This window comes from Anopheles coluzzii, chromosome 3 (assembly GCF_943734685.1).
Source record: "Anopheles coluzzii chromosome 3, AcolN3, whole genome shotgun sequence".
In the NCBI taxonomy this organism is placed as follows: Eukaryota; Metazoa; Arthropoda; class Insecta; order Diptera; family Culicidae; genus Anopheles; species Anopheles coluzzii.
Genome location: NC_064671.1, coordinates 44381125 through 44397960, shown reverse-complemented (window position 1 = coordinate 44397960; position 16836 = coordinate 44381125). Strand labels below are relative to the sequence as shown.

The 16836-nt window shown below is 45.6% G+C and overlaps 7 protein-coding genes across 9 annotated transcripts in view; 3 read left to right on the top strand and 4 right to left on the bottom strand.

Annotated features, from left to right (window-relative positions):
- The window catches only part of LOC120958548 (60S ribosomal protein L37a), a 342039-nt gene that overhangs the window by 110667 nt on the left and 214536 nt on the right, over positions 1-16836 (bottom strand). The window lies entirely within an intron of this gene.
- LOC120955893 (uncharacterized) lies at positions 321-4216 on the top strand. 3 transcript variants are annotated; one of them, XM_040377107.2, is made up of 4 exons: positions 321-491; positions 1817-2489; positions 3479-3639; positions 3728-4216. In XM_040377107.2, exons 2-4 carry the CDS (start codon positions 1978-1980, stop codon positions 3775-3777), a joined length of 723 nt encoding a protein of 240 aa, XP_040233041.2. In that variant the 5' UTR covers positions 321-491; positions 1817-1977; the 3' UTR covers positions 3778-4216. The 3 variants fall into 3 exon arrangements, with proteins under 3 accessions (XP_040233041.2, XP_040233042.2, XP_040233040.2); XM_040377108.2 differs by lacking the exon at positions 321-491 and adding an exon at positions 504-953; XM_040377106.2 differs by lacking the exon at positions 321-491 and adding an exon at positions 973-1505.
- LOC120955898 (selenoprotein H-like) lies at positions 5043-6033 on the top strand. The gene is made up of 2 exons (XM_040377113.2): positions 5043-5355; positions 5431-6033. Exons 1-2 carry the CDS (start codon positions 5119-5121, stop codon positions 5779-5781), a joined length of 588 nt encoding a protein of 195 aa, XP_040233047.2. The 5' UTR covers positions 5043-5118; the 3' UTR covers positions 5782-6033.
- On the bottom strand, positions 6021-7071 carry LOC120955896 (39S ribosomal protein L13, mitochondrial). The gene is made up of 4 exons (XM_040377111.2): positions 6910-7071; positions 6664-6787; positions 6432-6586; positions 6021-6354 (listed from the first exon to the last, which is right to left on the bottom strand). The coding sequence occupies exons 1-4, from the start codon at positions 6931-6933 to the stop codon at positions 6121-6123; spliced, it is 537 nt and encodes a 178-aa protein (XP_040233045.1). The 5' UTR covers positions 6934-7071; the 3' UTR covers positions 6021-6120.
- Positions 7154-9995, top strand: LOC120955888 (leukotriene A-4 hydrolase). Its single transcript, XM_040377100.2, has 8 exons — positions 7154-7270; positions 7545-7634; positions 7757-7872; positions 7940-8266; positions 8330-8481; positions 8551-8956; positions 9031-9362; positions 9439-9995. Exons 2-8 carry the CDS (start codon positions 7592-7594, stop codon positions 9911-9913), a joined length of 1851 nt encoding a protein of 616 aa, XP_040233034.2. The 5' UTR covers positions 7154-7270; positions 7545-7591; the 3' UTR covers positions 9914-9995.
- LOC120955897 (uncharacterized) lies at positions 9927-10944 on the bottom strand. Its single transcript, XM_040377112.2, has 4 exons — positions 10677-10944; positions 10537-10601; positions 10241-10463; positions 9927-10163 (listed from the first exon to the last, which is right to left on the bottom strand). Exons 1-4 carry the CDS (start codon positions 10737-10739, stop codon positions 9996-9998), a joined length of 519 nt encoding a protein of 172 aa, XP_040233046.2. The 5' UTR covers positions 10740-10944; the 3' UTR covers positions 9927-9995.
- LOC120955899 (PHD finger-like domain-containing protein 5A) lies at positions 11082-11994 on the bottom strand. The gene is made up of 3 exons (XM_040377114.2): positions 11638-11994; positions 11365-11555; positions 11082-11275 (listed from the first exon to the last, which is right to left on the bottom strand). The coding sequence occupies exons 1-3, from the start codon at positions 11687-11689 to the stop codon at positions 11189-11191; spliced, it is 330 nt and encodes a 109-aa protein (XP_040233048.1). The 5' UTR covers positions 11690-11994; the 3' UTR covers positions 11082-11188.

Here is a 16836-nt window from a genome sequence, read left to right as displayed (position 1 = left end):
ATAACATTATCCAATCAAATGCCCAAAAAAGCGAAACACTTTTAGCCATTCATGATGATGAAGTATTTTATGCATTTCTCCGTCCTCCAGCTGCTAATACGTAGTAAAGCAGTGGATAACCCTCCCCAAAAGAAAATTCAACACGGCCAAGAAAAAAGAAAAAGGAAACCGCCCAGTGCGATAACGAGATACTTCCAGTGCCCAATTCCTTCTACAGGCGCGCTTGAATGTCCCACCCGTTCGGCTAGTGTGCAGGCGGCATCGTAACGTGACAGTAGTACCGCGGTCCGGCTCGGTCAAACACGGTCAAGCTCATCTCACCTTCTGGATCAGTGACGGAAGCTTGAATACGATTCACAAGGAATTATCTTAAGAGCATCACGGATCACATCTTTACCGGCAAATGACACCCCGCGAAATGCAACGGAACCGAATGGCGTGTCCACTTATCTGCCTGGAAGACTCAACAGACTGCAGCTAGACACAAGCTAGTAAGTGCGTTCCCGTGGTTTATGGGAGACGTTGGTGGTGGTACTGCTTGAGCATCATGGCAGGTTGCTTGGATGAAGGAGCGTTATTATACGGTGACCGTGTGTGGTTTGGGCAAACATTTGTGTGGAACAGCATAATGGATTTAAACCACCAGCCGATTCAGTGTGCCGGCAACAAGTAACCAGAACACACAAACAAACGCAGCCCCCCCTGGAGGATTGTCGTCGTAATCACGCCGTCACAGTGTCATTTTGGTCCGGCGACCCACGATAACGGCAACATTACTGTTTTTTTAAACTATGTGTTTGTGTGTGTGTGCGTGTCTTTGTCGAGAAGTGGCTGATTGTACAGTGAAGCTGCTCCCCGGATCGATTATCTCGCTGTGACGCTCGGTGGGTTTTTGTTTCGCGCCATGGTCAACTACCCGATCGTTGTACTGCTTGTCGCCCGGGATCGCTTGTGTAAGTTGTGTGGATGATTGTATTGGGAAATCGCGCATGTATCATTCACGTACCACACTGACTGTACCATCTAATAGACGATAATCCGCCCAGCGGAAGTGATCACCGGATTATCCTAGTGTGTGAGCAATTAGGCAGGAATTTCATTACACGCGCAGTTGCCCCCGAGACACCATTGCACGGGTAGCAAGCAGGGGCAAATGTTTTGTATACACACTCATCCATAGTAGGCTGGCAGAGAGGGAAAGCGGGAGCGAGATAGAGCGATCGCAAAGGGAAAGGAAGGAGAAGTGAATCCTTCTGATAAGATTTGCCCCGAGACTCGCTTCCAGTTCCAGTGTGCGTAATCATTGTTGTCTGGGCGGCCTGTTGACCGTTCTCTCCCTTCCCGGCAGGCGCAGGGCAAACAATCTGTAACACAACGTTGCTCCACATTTCATTTCGTTAATCGCGATGCTTTCGGTGCTCCTCGTGCGGACATACTCTGGACCGGTCTTGCTTAAATTACTGCGAACGGAGGCGTGCTGCTGTTGGTTCGTGCAATTCCTGACGGTGCGTTAAAATAAAAATAAGCGTTAACTCCCCTACCCCCCTCCCCCTCCGATCACCGAGGGGGGTTGTACGACAGAGGGTGGAAGAAGGTGTTCGGTTGGCAATCGGTTGGCGCTGATTATCTAGTATCTTATCACGCGCAGCGCTATGCCGTCAACCCCGCATAAGGAAATCGTCGCTATCGGGATGCCACCGCAGTTATGTTGTGTTGTTGTTGTGGTTGTGGTTGTTGTTGCAAAAACGATAAACCCTTACCATAGCACCGTTCCGATTCACATGCCCAGTGTTGTAACGTTTCTGTCGTTCTGCAGGTCGGGTTGCAGTAACCGCGGGAGCAGATCGAGCCACCGCATCCAGTGTGTGTCTATGAAGGCGGTTCCTGATAGTTGAAAACAGTGTTAATCCCGAAGGAAACCAGTCGTGGGGGTCATCGCGCACCGCACCCCGGCACTCCGGCCCCCCGCTTGAGGTGATGCAATTTATTCGCAACAGCCTTTCGTTTTCGTTCATCAGCAACCCGGGAAGCACCCAGCAGCGATCGCCCGAAAATGGACCGTCGGAGGCGATGGCGCCGGACGATGGCAAGCTGCCCCGGTCGGCATCGAACGTGAGCGAACAGACACAGTATGCGACGGTGCGGTCGAAGCTACCGCTGAACCTGGGCAGCCCACCGTCCGCGTACAGCACACCGTTCCAGAGCCCGGTCATCCCTAGCCGCACCTTTCCGACGCTGGCCGGTGCCGCGGCAACACTGAACGGAGCGGCCACCGACGGGCGGGATGACTCAGGCAACGGCACGATGAAACCGGAGCGTAGCAGCAAGGTGTACTTCATCGAGCAGGGCCAGCTGCAGACGGACTACGAGCTGCCGGAACGGCCAGGGCAGCCGGCGCGTGGTGCCAGCCTGAACAGTGGCATTGTGAATCCTGCCTTCACCAACGACGCCGGCGCCACCGTGATAAACATGTCCAGCACACAACCCAGGTGGGTAAGATATAGAGCTGAGCAGTGCAGGGTGCAGGTCTCGACAAAAAAAACTCCACAATCAGGTGTTCAGGGAAGGGAAATAGAGGGAACGTTTTAAAAAGTTCGAACCGTTAATTTTCAATCAAAACTTTTGGTACCGTATCGGGTTACAACTATTCCTCTTCCTCATCCGTATCTGGATGAGGGAGGGTAATCGAAACATGTGTAAAATTGCGGTACAGCCCTGCGATAACATGGTTGCGATAAGAGCAACCGCAAAGTGAATGTCATTGGCGCGGAAGCATGCGGAACAGTGGATATTGAGGGTGCAGCAGCAGCGGCAGCGGCAGCTGGTGTAGAAAATGTTAGTGAGCATGTTGCAAAAGCATCCTTTACCCTCCAAAATGATAAGTGAACGCTTTTATTTAACACATTCTTTGTACTCTGCTAAACTCCCTGCTAAGCGAATACTGTAAAGCATGACAAAAGACCTGCAAACAGGTGTGTTCAATGATGCACCTGTGCTTTTACCTCAAGAGCCCATAAATCATTATCACTGGTGATTGACGAATAATAATACTTCAACTATCGAGGTGATAATAATGTAATCCAACCATGTCCAATGCGGTTCTCAACTGCCGGACATGGAAACGGATGATCATTGTTGGTGCACTAATCAAGCGGCAATCGGATTCCGATTAGCAACCGGCAGCCGGATTACCGGGGGCGTCTGGTTTTGGGCATCTCATGAATCATACGCCCCAGGCAATCAATCATTGGCACGAATCTGAAGCTATCAATTCAATTTTTCACCCTCCAGTGTCCGCTATCGTGTGCTCTTATCACGTCTGTTTTCTCCCTGTTACAATACGTGTCCGACTTATAAACTTCTATTTGTGCGTCTCTGTGGACATTCACATTGGGTCTGACCCAAAACAGCGCCCAGAAGATGATTCACCTTCACGTCTGATAAATTGATGCATCTTTCTTCTTCTTGCTCTTTGCAGCGTTATACGCGAACAGTACTGGACGTGGTCGTGTCGATGCCGGCGGGAGCTCACCCCACGCGAGAAAGCTCTGCTCATTGTGATCTTTATTCTGGTGCTGGTCATTGGAGGGCTCGCAACGTACCTGGGCATTGTGGTGGATAGTGATGATGGGATTACTGGTGAGTGTGACTGGTGTGACTTCAGGAGGGAGTTCGGTTTTGAAGCGATGAACGGATTTGATTTTTAACGAAAATGTTCACCTTTTAGGAGGCATCCTTACGAGAAGTATGCTTGAACCAGTGACAACCCATCAGTAGGGCCGATCAGTGATAATCATCAGCCGATCATACCGCGCATCACGGAAACACGTCCCATCGAGAAAGTGCTCTAGCTTAAAACGGAACTCTATACCGATAAGACTGCAGAATCACACAGGTTTTTCATCCCATGACGTTTGCGGCGGAAGTTATACGAACGCATGGCATACAAAAGTACATACACAGACACACTTAGCTACTAGTATTCGTACGTCTCTCGATAGATATATTTTAGCCAGTTTACAGAGTACACTTCGATAAACCGAAACAGGCCGGTTCCTTCAAGTAAGCATCTCTTCTAATAATTGAAAGAAGAAAAGAAAAACATCCCTAATTCAAGCGACACAGTATAAAATGGTCAGTTTTTAATTTGTAAAGCTATTTTCTAAGAGATGGTGTAACCTAATCCCAAATACACACTTAATCACAAAATGAAGAATGGTGATTGATGCTTTTCTTCTTCTGTAGTGATCTGCTGCTTATACGTCATGCTGATATGGCCAGGTTGTTCTGTCCATGGCTGCCTCCTTTCACCCTTATCTGCATGCGATATCCGGAAGGATCCAACCATAAAGCTGGTTTTTCGTCTCTTTTCCTAATGTCCTAACGTCCTCTCTCTCTCAGTTAACGTTTCCTGGCAGATTTTGCTTTTGCCAGGATCATTGTACAAAGTGAGAACAATCCTACGTTGATTCCTATGCCGAATATCTTCGCTTATTCCAATGCTCCACATATACTGTTGGGAATGGTTCGACGAGCTGCGGAATTAGATACTGAATCGAGACAAGCGTTGTATTCGTCCCAGGATTAGAACACGTTCACGATTCGTTCTGAATCCAGTCCGGGACCAGTGTGGGTTCGTGATCGGTTCAAGGTTTCAGTATTCTAGAATCCTTCGAAAATATATGTTGTTGTGTAGTGTCACACCAGAAGCTTACCTCGGAGTAACTGTGACGATCAAAGGATTAAGTTAAACACTGACTTTATTTTCCATGATTTTCCCCATTTATACCCAATTAATTCCTAAAAACATTTACATACATGTTTTGTTCTTACTTCCTAAAAAAAACGCTGGTATCAATACCAGGACCGATTTGAGTTCAGTATCAGTTCAAGGACTGCAATGGGTTCGTGATCAGTTCCGGGACCATATCGGGTTCATTATGGCGTATATTTCAGAGTAAAGGGGGATCCAATAAATTTAGCTGCGTCGTAGCTCTCTTCGGCTAGTCCACCAGTGTCCACAAAACCACAATCGTGCAACGCACGGAAATCAACAAAAAGTATTTAAAATTTCACATTAGCGAGTTGTTTGGTTCGTTAAAACATCCGCGCGTTTTCATGCACAATTTTGACATTTACCTGTCAACCTCGCAAACCGGTTTGTGCCTGTGCGTGCGCGCCAAAGCAGCAGCAATAGCAGCATACAATCCATTCGTGTGTAAAGCCTTGATCTGGAAAGCACGCGGCAAGCGTAAAATACTGCGTAAAAACAGGCCTGTTGGACGAAACAAGGCAACTCCGGTTGGAAAAATGGCTCCACGCCGTAAACGTGCAGCCGCAGCCAAGTCCACTGAGGTAAGGAGCGAAATCCCTCGGGTACGAATAGAGTCAAAGTGAAACGAGCCTTTTTGTTGTTTTCTGTCCTTGCAGACTGCGGCCAAGAAAGCCAAGCCAGAGGAATCTGCCTCGACCCCGGTGGAAGAGTCCCAGGACGGGGCTTACGTCTTCATCGAACACTGTAAATCATGATCCGTGTTCAAGCGCAAGGCCGCTGAGGTCCACTCGGGACTGTGCGAACTTGCGCCGGAACACAAGTTCCAGCTTGTGTTGAACGAGGATGGTAAACCACGCCGCGGAGCATTCGAGATTTCCATCGCCAAGGGCAAGGACGGCGAGAAGGTGCTGGTATGGTCCGGTTTACCCAAGGGACCGCCTAGGAAGGATAAGTTCCCGGAACCGAAGACCATCCTGGACGATGTGCTGAAGGTGCTGAAGAAGTAAGGCGCCCGGGATGTGCCATTACTGGTGGATGGGGAGCAGTATGGGGTACTGCGACAGTGTGCTCACACGCTTTAATTTCTTCGAATCGCTATGCCGCATGACGAAGCCTGAGCAAACCCCACGTGGGACTCGAGCCTTTGAAGCTCTGCTGGCGTTTCGGTAGAATGGTGCAGCACGCTGTCGCCGAACCACGCGTACCGCCCCGTTACAGAGTACAAAGTTGTGAAATAAACTCAGGGTTACGTTTGTGTACACATATGGTTGTTTTTATTGCTAATAATCCCAGGCTGGGGCGGACTAATGCCAAAAGGATGCGATGAACAAAGCGAACGCGCTGTTCTATCGCAGGATATAATCTTTCGGGTAGTCCATTACCTTGGGGAAATTGCGAACCACTTCCGGATCGATGTGATCCAGCCGCTGCGGAACACGGCGTGGCTGACGTATCTGGTTGGTTACATTTTCAAGAATGTCCTTCGGTACCTCGGCGTCCTTGAACAGGTGTAGCCGTTGCATCGTGTGTCTCCGCTGCAGATTACCCTTCATTGCTCGGTAAACCGCTTTCTTCATGATCTAATGCGAGAAAGAGAACGCTAAGTGAGGATATGTACGATTCCCCGAAAATAACTCCTTTGATGGGCACTCCATACCATCGTCGGATCTTTTTCGTGCAATTGCCATGCCAGCGTCCAGGTTGCTCCTCCCGCGTAGCCCGTGTGGTGAAAGTAGGCACGCTTTTTCCACTCATCGCCAGGAAGTGCTATTTCGCCCGTATTAATGACCACTACGTGATCACCACAATCATCTAAAGAGAGCAGTGAAACAGTCTGCTATGAGTTGCTCGGGACATCGCTGTTGTTTTCGTGCTGTAGAGAAACTTACTCATCGGATGGTAAATCGGTTTGTGCAAACCCATCAAGTGCTTTCTTATCAAGGACGCTGCTTCGAAGGGGTTTTGCCAAGTGCAATCGAAAATGTGCCATGTCCTAGCGAAGGTGGCCCATTGCTGAAAAGGAGCAACGAAAAGCGATTAGGGCTTTTGATTTCATAACATGCCGGCAGTGGAGAGGGTGGTTTTGGTTGGGAACAGGGTGCACAGAACCCGACCAAGCGACTACTCTTGTTTACCTGAACTCGCTGTGTAACCGACATCCTCGCAAACCTCGGAACGACGGATAAATGCTAGCTGCAAGTAAATCCACTAAAACACACACAAATCCTTTCGAAATCTGGAGAAAATTAGTGCAAAAAGTGTATGTTTTCTTTGGCATGTGCCGCAGCAATCACAACACCATCTGACAGCACGGTTTGACGTTTGTGCGGGCTGTTGACTTTTGCTTGATGTGTCATATTGATCGGGAATGATGATTTCCCGTTGCCATGGTGTTTAGAATTTGCAATCAGCACTTTTAATTCTCACTCAACAGTTGGTTATCGTGCCAGTCGGTGTTGAACGGAGCGTAAAATACTGTGTCCTGTCTGTTTGCTGGTAAGTATCCTGGCTGCGGTGGACGTTGTGGTCATGGCGAGAACGTTCGGTAGGAAACGAAAGCCTCCAAGTTTGAAGAATAGAAAGAGGTCGTGGGCTGTCAGCGTTGATCTGCATTGACTACGTGCCACCATTATTCGTGATCTCATCTGCGTGGGTCGCACACGATGATGCATGGCCGATGAGGGGCAGATAAACGCAGACCTTAATTAGCAACCATTATTGGCAATCATGTATCGTTTAGCTAAGCGCTTCATCTCGGTGCTGTTTACAGTTTGCGTCATAGTTTCGCTGCTAGCCCTGTACCAGCCTGTAAGAACGATGCGGTTGAGCCCACTGGATCCCAGCTCCTACTCCAATGCTCGTAAGTAGCAACCCCCCGGACAAGATAATGTAGCGGAATGCCGTCGAAATACTCGATTGTTGTCGCTTATCTGCCACTTACCATATGGCTCGCTTCACATTATCCATCCATCAATTGAACAGAGGAGCTTATCATACGGCATGTGGATCTGGACTGGACGGTTAACTTCGATAAGAGCACTATCTCCGGCACTGCGACCCTTCACTTCAAGATGACGAAGAAGGACCTCGAGGAAGTTGTACGTACCGACAGATTGACGACTGTGTCGTGTCAAAGCCCAACGAAAGATTCCTTTTTTCCCCCAGTTTCTGGATGTAAGCGACCTCACGGTATCATCGGTCGCGGCAAAATCGAATGCCGGCGAGGTTCCTCTGGACTGGGACATCGGAGGTACGATCGAGAACATTGGCTCGAAATTGACCATCTACTTGCCCACGAAAACGAACGATGAGCTTACGTTGGTGATTGCCTACGAAACATCGCCCAAGGCGAGCGCTCTGCAATGGCTTACGCCCGAGCAGACGTTTGGCAAGAAGCATCCGTATCTGTTCAGCCAGTGCCAGGCGATCCACGCCCGATCGATCCTGCCCTGTCAGGATACGCCCGCCGTGAAGTTTACGTACAACGCAACGGTAAGTGGATGGAAGCGCATGGCATCGTTAGGCGTGTTCACCTATTGACCATTTCATGTACAGCTTCGCCACCCTAAAGAGGTCACGGGGCTGATGAGTGCGATAAAGGTGGACTCGGAACCGGGAGTATCGAAGTTTCAGCAGAAAATTCCTATCCCAAGCTATCTGCTGGCAATTGTGGTAGGTGCGCTGGTGTCGAAACCAATTGGACCTATGTGAGTATTTGAAATGTAGCGATAAGAGCGTTGAGCTAACCTACGAACTCTACACCACATCCCTTTCAGCTCCAGCGTGTGGGCCGAGCAGGAGCAGATTGATGAGGCGGCAGAGGAATTTTCCCAAACGGCCGATTTCATCGCGAAGGCGGAGGAAATCTGTGGTCCGTACGTTTGGGAGCGGTACGATTTGCTGGTAATGCCGCCAAGCTTCCCGTTCGGAGGTATGGAGAATCCTTGCCTGACGTTCGTAACGCCAACACTGCTGGCGGGTGATAAATCGCTTGCCACGGTGGTTGCGCACGAAATTGCGCACAGCTGGACGGGCAACTTGGTGACGAATAGAAACTTTGAGCATTTCTGGCTGAACGAAGGCTTTACCGTGTTTGTCGAGGGAAAGATCGTCGGACGGTTGTCCGGCAATGCGTCGCGCGATTTTCACGCCCTGCACGGTTTGAGCGAGCTGTCGGATTGTGTAAGTGGTGCTGTCGGTTGACGCCATAAGCAAAACACGCGGCGGATGATGCAATCTCGGTATTTCCTTTGCAGATTAAAACTCAACTGGCCGACACGCCCGAGCTGACGAAGCTCGTCGTAGATCTGTCGGAGTGTGGACCGGACGATGCCTTCTCCACCGTGCCGTACATTAAGGGCTCGACGTTCTTGCGCTACCTGGAAGATCTGCTAGGCGGACCGTCCAAGTTTGAGCCGTTCTTCCGTGCCTACCTGGACCGCTTCAAGTACCAGTCGGTGCTGACGAACGACTTCAAGCAGATGCTTTACGAGTGGTTCCGCGAGGATCCGAACAATGAAGTGCTGCTCGAGCGTATCAACTGGGATTTATGGCTGTTTGGCGAAGGAATGCCACCCGTCATCCCAAGGTACGTCCCGGAATGGGAGAGCACATCAAGCCCGCACACTAACGCGTCCTCTCATCTTACTCTTTCTCTCCCCCAGTTACGATCGTTCGATGCTGGAGGCATGCCTAGCACATGCTACCCTGTGGGCCGAAAATGATTTGGACACGATCAAAAATTCGCCGCTGGTGAAGCAAAGCCTCGTTAGCGTGCAGCTGATCGAGTTTCTTGCGCAGTTGCTGGAGAAGAAAAAGATCGTCGATCTGACGGCGGAGAAGGTGGCGCTGCTGGGCGAGACGTACGGCTTCAGCACGACGAAGAACGCGGAACTGCGGTTCCGGTTCGTGCGGCTGTTCATACGTGCCCGGCTGATCGAGAAAATGGACGAAATTCTCGCCTTTGCGAATAGCAACTTCCGCATGAAGTTTGTGCGCCCGGTGTACAAGGAACTGGGCGCCTGGCCCCAAGCGAGACCCATCGCCATCGAGAACTACAACCGCGTAAAGGATCAGATGATGACGGTTTGCGCCTACACGGTTGCGAAGGATTTGGGCATTTCGGATGCATCGGCTTAAGGGGTGCAGTGCATTTCAGAACCCGCGCAATAAGGTACGATTTGTATGGTAAAATAAAGTTAACAGCAGTACGTGAGATTAATTACACCATGACGGATTTTCGTGGCTCGCTCGGAGTGGTATGAATATCGGAAATGTTTCGCTCACTCGCGTGTAACTGCAGCTCCTCCGTCTGGACCGTCGTTCTCCATCGAAGGAACAAAACGGTTCCACTAACGGCCAGCAGTAAGGCGGCTATCATAGTTAACGGCTTTTGAAGAGAGGAAGGAGTAACCGTTTAAAAGAGAGCCAAAATCGGATAAGGCTGGTGGCGGAAGAGCGACTTACCTCGGGTATTTTTTGCACCACTTGCACCGCACGTGTGCACTGCGTCATCGTGATGATCGATACGATCAAAAGAAAGAAGAACACAATGTAAGATACGGCCAGCACGGAGATGTGCTGCGTTCTAAGTCCACGATCCGTGCGTATTAGATTCAGCGCAAAGCTTGAGTATGAAACCATCGTTAGAAGCGCACTGGCTGTAGTAATGGTAATGTAAGTAACATTCCTGCAATAAAATACGTTTTCTCTTAGCATATTCCATTGTGTTTGCGATGGATGGAAGCACTACAAAAACACACCAAACTCTGGACTCCACGCAATCTCCGGCAGTGATGAAAATCATACCACCAACGATCATGCACAGCTGTGGAATACATTATCACGTTTAAATAATTTGGAAGACTCGAAGGCGGTTTACTGTTGTAACTAGCAGCCTTACTAGGGATACTATTTTTGCCACGCCAACAGGAGAAAGCACAAATTCAGCCCCGGTCTGCAACATTCTACAAACGGCTTGAATTCAATTTTCACGCAAGTTCCTCGGAAACCATCCTCGGGAATACTACTGATGCTCGCTTCGTCGGTAGCTAGCTCGTTGTGATGGCGCACCGTTTGAGTGGAAATTAAACGGAAACTAATTGCATTGTAGATCGGCGTCTTTCGATAAGAAGGGACAACTCCACAGATAGGGAAACCACTCAAACACGATGCCTATCATCAAACAAGTGACAATGATAAGCAGCCCTTTTGCGACCAGGTGGAACAGTAGTGGGCAGCCTTGCTTCGACGTTCTCTCTCTGGTTGTCCAAGGGATTACAGAGGAAAAGGGTACGAGGTGTGGACATAATGTACAGCACAATAGTAGCTGTTGTACGAATTGTTTATTTATATCTTAACTAGGATACCCGAGGGGTTTACGCAGTTAGAATTGAAGCAAGGTTACAATTACGCTTATCTCTTGAAGCCGTACTTTTTCCGCTCGTAGAAAAGATCCGTCTTTGAGCTGCCAAGGTTCACGATCTTGGGACATCCGTCACGCTGGTAGAAGGACAAAAGGACCGTTTTGTTTTGTTAGAACAAAATCCTTGTTAATGGACATGATGATGATGTGACAATCGGATACTTACATCCTTTTCCTGGATTGTACACTCTTTGCAGTAGTAAGCATCCGACACCCCAGGGCCACCGCAAATAACGCAACGGCCCTGGTACGAACCGTAGTTACATTCGTCACAAATACGAACCAACGTGCACGGTCGCACGTACGAGTCGCAAATCACGCACTTTCCATCGCACTTTTCGCACAGGCGTCCAATGGCTGGAACGGTAAAGCGACATCGAAGCTGGTTGGCGGACCGAATACCATCGCTTAGTCTTAATGTTTGAGGAATGGTACTTACCCACGCCCGGTTGCTTGCGGCAGAAAATGAGATCCGGATGATGTTTGGCCATTGCTAATGGTGATATTTGATGCGGTTTGTTGTAGTTTGCCGCTTTTTGCCGGTGTTCTTCTTCTTCTTCTTCTCTTTTTGAGGTTATACCCCGGTTCGGTATACGGAGTCCAGCTTCCTGGGCCCTCCGCTACTAGTCCGTGGTTGCGTTTTACTGCGAACCTCTTTAGTTTAGGACCAGCTACTGAGGCTATATGTCCTTCTTTTCTTTTATTCCTTTTTGTCGTTTGATTTGTTCTATCGATTCGTTATTTTTGTCTCTGTGTTCCTTTTTGTGAACCTTGTGTTGTTTTTTCTGACTGTTGTTCTGTTTATGAGTTGTTGCGTTTATGAGTTCGGGTAGGATTCTAAGGTAGTTCATATTTGATAATTTGAAAAAAAAAAACGTTATTTTAGAACGTTATCTTATTGTCTTTGATGAATTCTGTGACTATTTTCAAAATTTTTATGTTTTTGGTTTTCCATGCCTTTATGAAGTTTTCTTCATTGAGTTTTTCTTGTCTGTTTCTCTCTATCTCATATTTCTGGCAGTCAAACACTCTATGTGATCCTGTATCATCTTTGTTGCAAATCGAACATGTTCCATGGTCGACTAATTTCATCTTATGAAGCCAGTAATTTCCATAATCATGACCAGCGATTAGCCTATTGATTATTTTGATTTCTTTTGGGGGGAGTTTCAGGTTATGGTGCCACATTTTTTTGGGAATCGATTTCTGATATTTTGCGAATTTCTTTCCTTTAGTAAGGCATGTTTGGGAATACCAAGTGTTGGCTTCCGTCCTAGCTCTGTTAGTGAAGAGGGTTATGGCATCTGATAATCTTAGTTTGTTTTGTATTGTTTGAATTGTGGTACCTATTCTTGCTAGCCTATCTGCAATTTCATTCCCCGGGATACCCACATGGCTGGGGATCCATTGAATATGGCATTGTGTTCTTTCACAATTGTGCAAGATTTTGCTGATTAGTTCGTCAATATGCATTTCTTGCTGCGCTGCCAGCAGTATGTAGCATGCTGCTAGACTGTCTGTATATAAGGTACAATTTTTTATGTTTTCTTTGCTGGCGGTTTCTAAAGCAAGGTCTATGGAATATAGTTCAGTTGTGCAAATGGAAGTCGGATGGTAGAGTCCCTCTGATAATTTGATTTCTTTGTTGGTCATCTTTATGTAAACTCCGATGCCACATTTATCCTCTATTATGCTTCCATCAGTGTATATTTTTACTCCTGGTTGACTGTTTATGATTTGTAAGCTTTTTTGTCTTAGAACAGTTATGTTGTAGTTGTTTTTGCTTTTGTCTATATCAGGGATGGAGGTGTTGATATTGGTGAGGAAGTGACTATTTTTGGAGTGATTGAACTCATGTCGGGCTATGTTATCGTATATACTTTTGTTGGCTATATATGTTTGTTCTTGAGCTGATAATTTACGAGGGGGTGTGTTTCTATGGATGTTGAGGTATTGGGGATTAAAAAGTGAATGGGCTATTGCTTTTGCGAGTTGTTTTTCTACTAGTAATGAACTTCTTATATTGAACGGTATTTCTGCTGAAATTGCGAGGAGTGTGTTGATGGGAGTGGTTTTACAGCAGCCTGTTACTTTACGTAAGGTTTGGTTTAGTATGGGATTAAGGGAATTTAACACGTTCTTGTTGGCATTTTTGCTGAGAGATATTCCGTACTCTAAAGTGCCTCTCACTAGAGATTGGTGAAGTTGTATGGTTTTACCAGGGTTTATATTGTTTTTATTGTTGCAGACTATTTGAATGAAATTTATTTTCTTCTTCGCTTTCGTTATTTGATTTTTTATGTGGGAGTGGAATTTCAATTTGTCATCTATTTCTATTCCCAGAAAGCGGTGTGAATGACCCTCTCGATCGGGACTCCGTTCATTTTCATTTTAATATAATTATTATCTTTCGTGAACGTCATTACTTTGGTTTTTTCTATGTTGATATTTAGTTTTAGTGTTGTAAGTATGTTAGCTAGTTGGTTCAGGGACCGTTGTAGTTTGGTTTTTAGTTGTTGTAGGGAAATTCCGTTTTCTATCAATGCAAAATCGTCTGCATACTGTATTAGCTTGATTTTATTTGCATTTAAAGCATGGCAGTCGCTGGTGTATAGGTTGAATAATAACGGAGATAACACATCACCTTGTGGGAGACCGTTGGATATCCTTCTTCTAATTGTTTGGCCATCTGAATCTATTTCAACCCATCGGTTGGTCAAGAAGTTTTTTACCCATCTGATATCTTCGGGAGATATCATATTTCTTGTCATAGTTTCAGCTAAAATATTTACATCTACACTGTTATACGCATTTTGTACATCAATAAAAATGACGGCAGTGTGTTTGTTATTCCGGTTATTTTTTTTTAAATTATTAGTCAGAAAATCGACTGCTGATGTTGTTGCTCGATTTTTCCGGAAGCCAAATGATGTTGAAGGTAGAAGTTGGTATTTTTCCGTTATGAGCTGAATATTTTCTAGTATAGCTGTATTTGTGACCTTTGTTATAGTTGGCAACAAGGCAATTGGTCTATAATTTGCCACATTGTTAGCATCTTTTCCTGGCTTATTGATAGCAACAATTTTGATTCTTCTTAGCTTTTTATCTATTTTTCCCGTTTTGTACATTGTGTTAATGTCTTTTATAATTGCATGTGTGTTATCTCTGTTCAGTAGCTTTAGTATGTTGTAACTTATTTTATCTACACCAGGGGAAGAGTTTCGTTTAGATCTTATGATTCTATCCCATTTCTGCTCGTCTAAGATATTTACATCACTTATGAATCTTGGAGAAGGGGATCTTATTTTATTATCGTTGCTATTGAAGTTTATTTTTAAAAATTCTTTGGCTTTTTCGGTGTCTTTGGCAATTATGTTTGATTTTGGTGGCTTTCCCTGAATGGTCCCCATTAGCCTCCAGAGTTTTTCAGATGATGTTTGAGAGTCCACCTCTTTTATTTTTTTTTCGATGCTGCTTGCTTTACCTCTTTTCATTAGGAACCGAAATTTTGCCAGCTTTCTCTTATATTCTATGTGGTTATCTATAGTTTGATTGTTATTGTAAAGTTTCCTAGCTTCATTTTTATTGTTCCATGCCTCCCGAACCTCGTCTGTCCACCATGATTTGGGGATGAACGTGGATTTGGACATGTTGTTCTTGATAATTTTGTTGATGTCAGTAGTTATAGTGTCGATGCTGGTGTTTTGTTTAAATGGTAAAACTCTTACTAGACTATCTATTTTTTTGTTATTATAAATTACTCTTTGGTTTGGGGGAGATGGAGTCTCATCTAGCGAGGATATTATTACCCGATGACCACTGTTACCTACATGCATGTCGGTAACCTTTCTCTGTGTAACCGTTGAAAGCTGTCTCGATGTTATTGTGAGATCAATGGCCGAATTTCGTTTATTGGGGTCCGGGTTAATGAAGGTGTATTCCTTATTATGTATAATTTTCATGTTAGATTTTATGATTGTGTCTAGAAGTGACTTTCCTTTGCCATTTGAGTAATGATTTCCCCATTCTGTGCTGTGTGCATTAAAGTCGCCTACTATAATTGTTCGGTTGCTTTTTTTTAGTCTAGAAAAAATTCTATTACATAGCGAATTGAACTGCTGAGCAGGTGTATTCGGTTTCACGTATATCGAAGCGATGACTAAGGCCCGTGTCTGTGCTCCATCGGATGCGATTTTATCGGAAGGCCTGTCAAAATTTTATATGGGATTTGACAGATAATGTCGGACGTGCGATTTCGTCGTACGACGGAATCAAAATTTTTTGATTTCGTCGGACGCCGCATCCGATTTTATCTGTCAAACTAAATGTATGGTGTTTTGTAGGAACAATCTCAACTTAATTTTTCATATTCGTTATATTATTAAAATCATCCAAATAATCGCAATATTATACGAAAAAGCGTTTGACAGTACGTGCGATAAAATCGCATGCGATGGAGCACAGACACGGGCCTAAACCCGAACGTTTGATTTTTATTGCCGCAACTTGTATGTATGGGTTAGGAGCGATGATGTCAATTTGTTCGTAGTTGAGTGTGTTGCGAATAAGCACTAGGCTTCCACCATACCCGTCCTCTCTGTTTTGAGCAATGGCGTGAAATTGAGGTATCTTTATTGAGTTGTATGTGTTGGTGTTCAACCACGTTTCTTGTAGGCATGCTACATCTATTTTTTCTTTGAGGAGTAATTCTCTTATCTCGTCTTTATTATTCTTCCATCCTTGTATATTGGCTTGTAATATATTGAAAGCCTTTCATTATATTGGTAGATGTAGAGGATTTGAATTTTTTTTTTATTTGGTATATGAATCTTTTCTAGTTGAAAATTTCGAATTTTTCGTTGTCTGAATTTGGTTCGTGCATGTCTGTGTCTGTTATTTTGGAGTCGGTTGTTTTTGTGCATTTGTTGGTTGTAGGAGTATTGTTAATCTCTTGAACGTAAATGGAGTCCTTTGACCCGATAGAGGTATCGGATAGGGCATCCAGATCGTAAATGATTTCTGTATCTTTCGTGATATTTGTATTTATATTGTTCTGTGGAGTGGTGAGGGTGTTATTGATGTGTACTTTTTCTGTTGGTAGGTTATTTATTTCTGTGTTTGTGTTTTGGTTGTTTTCTGTAGTATTGGTATCGCTGTTTCTGCTAGTGGATGGTTTTGGTGATGGAGCATTTGTCTTTGCTTTGGTCTTCTGAGCGTATGAGTGTTCGGTTGTGTAATTTTTTGGGATGGTAGGGCATTGACGTCTCCGTATGCGTTTGGCTTCTCCATACGTAATTCTGTTCTCTGTCTTTATTTTATTTATTTCTACTTCGTCCAAGAAAACAGGACAGTTTTTGTCCAGCGTGTTGTGGGCCTCCCCGCATGACACGCATTTTGTTTCTTTGCAAGAGGTTTCGTGTACCGGTAAACTGCAGTTAGCGCATGTTTTCTCATTCTTGCACCATTTTTTTGTGTGTCCTAATTTCATGCAAGTAATGCACCTCATTGGCCGAGGGATGTACAGTTCAACCTTTACTGGGTACAGTCCAAAGTCGACCATGCGAGGTATTTTGCCTGAGTTGAATGTGATGATTGCCGTACGTGTGTTTTTCAATTCGTTATCAACTTTCCTTTTGAG